The sequence below is a fragment of the Rhagoletis zephyria genome, unplaced genomic scaffold (genome assembly GCF_001687245.7).
Source record: "Rhagoletis zephyria isolate East Lansing unplaced genomic scaffold, Rhagoletis_zephyria_1.1 Rzeph_scaffold_19074, whole genome shotgun sequence".
NCBI lineage: Eukaryota > Metazoa > Arthropoda > Insecta > Diptera > Tephritidae > Rhagoletis > Rhagoletis zephyria.
In genome coordinates, this window is record NW_016176134.1 from 154 (window position 1) to 4308 (window position 4155).

A 4155-nucleotide genomic window follows, 5' to 3' on the forward strand; every position below is an offset into this window, starting at 1 on the left:
GGAAAGAGAGCTGCTAGGTTCTGCTAGTTTTTTGGGTTAAGAAACGCTTTCCAGCNATAACACTTTGCGATGACTTTTCGTACGTTTTAAATTTTACACTTTTGTATGTAAACAAAAATTATATCAGCTGTTCGTCTAACTTGCAAGTTTCTGCAAATTTTCTGTTCGCGTACTATTTTGGATATTTCTCTCTTGTGAGAGAACAGATGACATTTCGCCGGAATTTGGCAGTTGGTTGGTTTCTGCTGGAGATTTTAAACGAACGCACCTAATATTTGGCTTCAATTTTTGTTTATCTATTTTGACAGCTGCTAGTTTCTGCTAGTAAAAATTTTACTAGCAGAAATTAGCAGGAGAGCCAAAAATATAAGAGCGTAAGAAGGAAAGAGAGCTGCTAGGTTCTGCTAGTTTTTTGGGTTAAGAAACGCTTTCCAGCCGAAATTAGTGATAATTTGTGATAATTATCTGTTAAGAAGCAAAGCTAATCCTACCCCGTTATTTTAAAAAACTTGCACTTTGACACAGCCAAAACTATCCTTCCCTACATTTTTATAAATTTTCAAACATTTTTTTGTAAGAGTACGAATGCTAAGTGAAATATTAACAATAGCTGTATGACGCCTTCGGGAAAAACATTCCTTATCAAAAATAGGGGTGGTTTGCAAACATCACAGTTTTCGTAGTCCCTTCAATAACACAAAAAACTAATAAAAACAAAAGCTCTTCAAAAATTTCTCCCATGCGATGTATTTATTTCACATATTACAAGTACGATATTATAATAATTTTATGAAAGGTTATATTTTCTTCTCTAATTTGTTGTTTAAAATGAGATCTGCGGAAGTTTGTGTTCCCACACTACCTCTAATTTTTAATGACGAATATTTTTACTTTAAAACGGCAAAGCTAAATCTCTTCGAGATTTTGTTTTCTCGGTGCAAAGACCCCCATGACTCCTTAGGCTTTGAGTGCAATTAAAATAGCTCTCAGACTCAAGACTATAACTTTGTTCAGCGAAAATGGTCAGTGTGGGTGTGTTCAGAAATGCATCAAGCCAAAGCATCAGGTCTCCTTTACCACTAAACAATAATTGATGGAATTACCTTATTTACGCAACCATGTTCCAATTAAGCATTTAATCGTGGTTGCGCATATTGGACATTTCCATCAATTATAGTTTAGAAATAAAAGAGACTGATGCTTTGGCTTGATGCTTTTCTGAACACACCCTGTGATGCCTGTTTCAAAACTATAGCATGGTAATTTTTCGCAGAAAAATATGTTGAATTTGTTGGACTGTGTAATTAAGAAATTAAATTTTTCAAATAATCATTGAACATTTTAAACCCATACCAAGACTTTGACTTTGAATAGTCAGAATTTAAGCAAAAAAATATTGTTCATTTGTTTGTGTGTGCGTATCATGGCCGTTATTTTACTTGTGAATGCATTTTAATGGTATATAATTTTATTTTTATGTAATCATTGTCGACACTAAATCATTAGAAACAAATTAAAATATCGCATTTAAAATTAATTTGGTTTAATACTAATTGATAACTGTATCTGCATACACATACGTACGTACGTGGTATAGATTAATAAATGTATACTCACTAGATTTTCGGATTAGTTTTTGCAATAAAATAAATTGAACAAAATTAAACACAGTCATACAAAGCGAATCAGTGACCTAATCTTTGTCAGAAGACTCTACTGCAACTTAATAAAACTATATTAAAATTACATAGTCCAGCTGTCCAATGATTGCACAAGCTCTCCTTTAATTTGCATCGAATTCTCCGATGTTGTAGGTGCCGGCAGTGTCGTCATATGCACCACAGACTGTGGCGGTGCTTCCTCATCTTTGTCATTTACAAACTTATGCTTATTCTTCATGTGTGAATTGAGTCCCACAAATTGATGGAAGCGAGCATCGCAAAGCTTGCATGCATAGCGCTTAACTTCAGAGTGTATTTGCTTGTGTCGCATTAACGCATGGCTGCTGTGGAAAGCTTTACCGCAAGTAGGGCATTTGTGATTGCGTATATTTAAATGTGCGTTCATGTGATCGCGCAAATGACACTTCAGATAGAATGTTTTGGGACAGAGTTCGCATGGAAAGTTGCGTTGTCGCAAATGTATACGTATGACATGTTGCTGCATGTTGATCTTGCGTCTAAAAGCTTTGCCACATGTTTCACACACAAAGGTTTTTTCGCCAGTATGCGTCTGTCGATGTAGCAACATTTGACTGTGTTGCAAAAATCCGCGGTTGCAGACATCGCAATGTACCGAAAATTGTTTAAGATGCACACGTCGCAAATGAGTATCCAGCTGATTGTGTGCTGTGAAATCACGTCCACACACCTCACATCTGAACGGATTTGTGCCAAGGCTATGGGCGGCAAACCTATGCGCTTGTAGTGTATATTCAGTAAGGAAGTTGCGATTGCATACCTCACATTTGAGACGGGTAATTGGTTTGGCCTTTGGTAAGAAGCTGCATATATCTTTAAGGTGTTCCGCGGACTTAGCCAATACCTTGCGTTCCTCGATGTTTGCGAGAGCACGGCGCAATACCTTTATATTCAATGCCAGATCTCTGTAAGTAAAACTCACATTGTGTTTTTCTTGAAAAATTGGTATCCACGCTTCTATAATTCGTTTGCGCTCGGTTAAGTTATGAAATTGGCCAATTTCCCACAAAAGTGGGTTATCGCGTAACAAGCTTACGAATTCATCAATGAGAGGATTTGCACTTATATTAAAGCTGATGCGTTTGCCATCACGCTGTGATGAGGAAAATATATTACAGATTACAATGGAAAAATGTTAAACTAAGCCATACCGAGTCCTTCCAAAAGGCGTTTATTGTATCTGCGTTATCCGCATTTGAACCTCCATCTGAGCTCATCGAGAAATCGTCATCATTAAAGTCATCGGCAACTTGGTTATCATCCTAAAAACAAGGAGTATTCAGATACAGATTGAGATTATTGAAAGAAGTACTTAAGTAAATCCTCAGTTCTATTTACATATTTCTTAAATTCTTTCGTGGATATTCGGGCCAATTATTGAATCCATCGTAGCACAGCTGCCGCCTAAGTATTTTTGTAAAGGTAATAATCGTCGACAAATTTTATACTAAGGGCCAGTTTTTCAGTGCCCGTTTAAACTCAGATTAAGTAACCTGAGTTTAAATTGAACAGCTGGCTGACATTTGATTGGCTGATCTTAGTTTAAATCAGCCAGATCGGGCGTTTAAATTTAGTTTAAACCACGGCCGTGCACTGAAAAACTGGCCCTAAGAATATTAATAAGAGCATAGCCATGCGTAAGCTCTTCATGGAAACAAATGTCAAAAATACATACTTTGAAATAAACCCTGCAAAAACAGTGACTATCATTTGACAAATCATTTGAGTGGCAAGACTGATAGGGCTGGTTTCTCCAACTCAACTTAACTTAGTTTAGCCACTTTTCGGACTTAAGTCAAAAGTTAGCATACGATTTACACAGCTTATTCTTGACTAAGTCAAGAAATTTGGCTTGACTAAGTTAAGTTGAGTTGGAGAAACCAGCCCATAGAGATTTCTGTCACTGGTTACCTACAAGTTTCTATCCAATTCTGAAGGGCAGTGTGAAAAATCTGATGTAAACATTTGTGTACATGTGATTTTCCGTCTTCCTCCAACTTATGGCCTTATTTAATGGTCTCTTTTTAACCAACGCAAAATTTGCAAATGTGTTAGTTTCCATTACACAATTCTTGTAGGGAATAGTTTGTTCCAGTACACTAGGACATAGTTGGTCTGTTCCTTTGAATTTCGGACTAAAACCTGTGGAACTGTCAAACTACAATTTTACTCTCTCAAATGAGAGTAAAAGGAGAACAGATGCAGAAGTGCATAGGAACGCAAAAAGCACTATTTCCTGTAAAAATGTCAGTCGGTTTGTTTACATGTGATTTGTACAACACTGATTTAGCTGAAATATCACTAAATAATTATTTAAATCTATNGTACAACACTGATTTAGCTGAAATATCACTAAATAATTATTTAAATCTATACATATTCAAATATTTCGTTGTTTACTTAAATTTTTTTTACAAATACAAGGTTTTTTGCTTTCACCGCTGTTTGTTTTTGC

At 35.9% G+C, this 4155-nt stretch overlaps 1 protein-coding gene across 1 annotated transcript in view; it reads right to left on the reverse strand.

Annotated features, from left to right (window-relative positions):
- Nucleotides 1–288: 288 nt before the first annotated feature.
- LOC108380378 (zinc finger protein 678-like) overlaps nt 289–4155 on the reverse strand; it is a 5181-nt gene continuing 1314 nt past the window's right edge. Inside the window, exons 4-5 of the mRNA XM_017636748.1 lie at nt 2852–2962; nt 289–2793 (exon numbers count right to left, since the gene is read on the reverse strand). Coding sequence (XP_017492237.1) covers nt 1744–2793; nt 2852–2962 — 1161 coding nt within the window. The 3' untranslated portion in view covers nt 289–1743. The remainder of the gene's footprint in view (nt 2794–2851; nt 2963–4155) is intronic.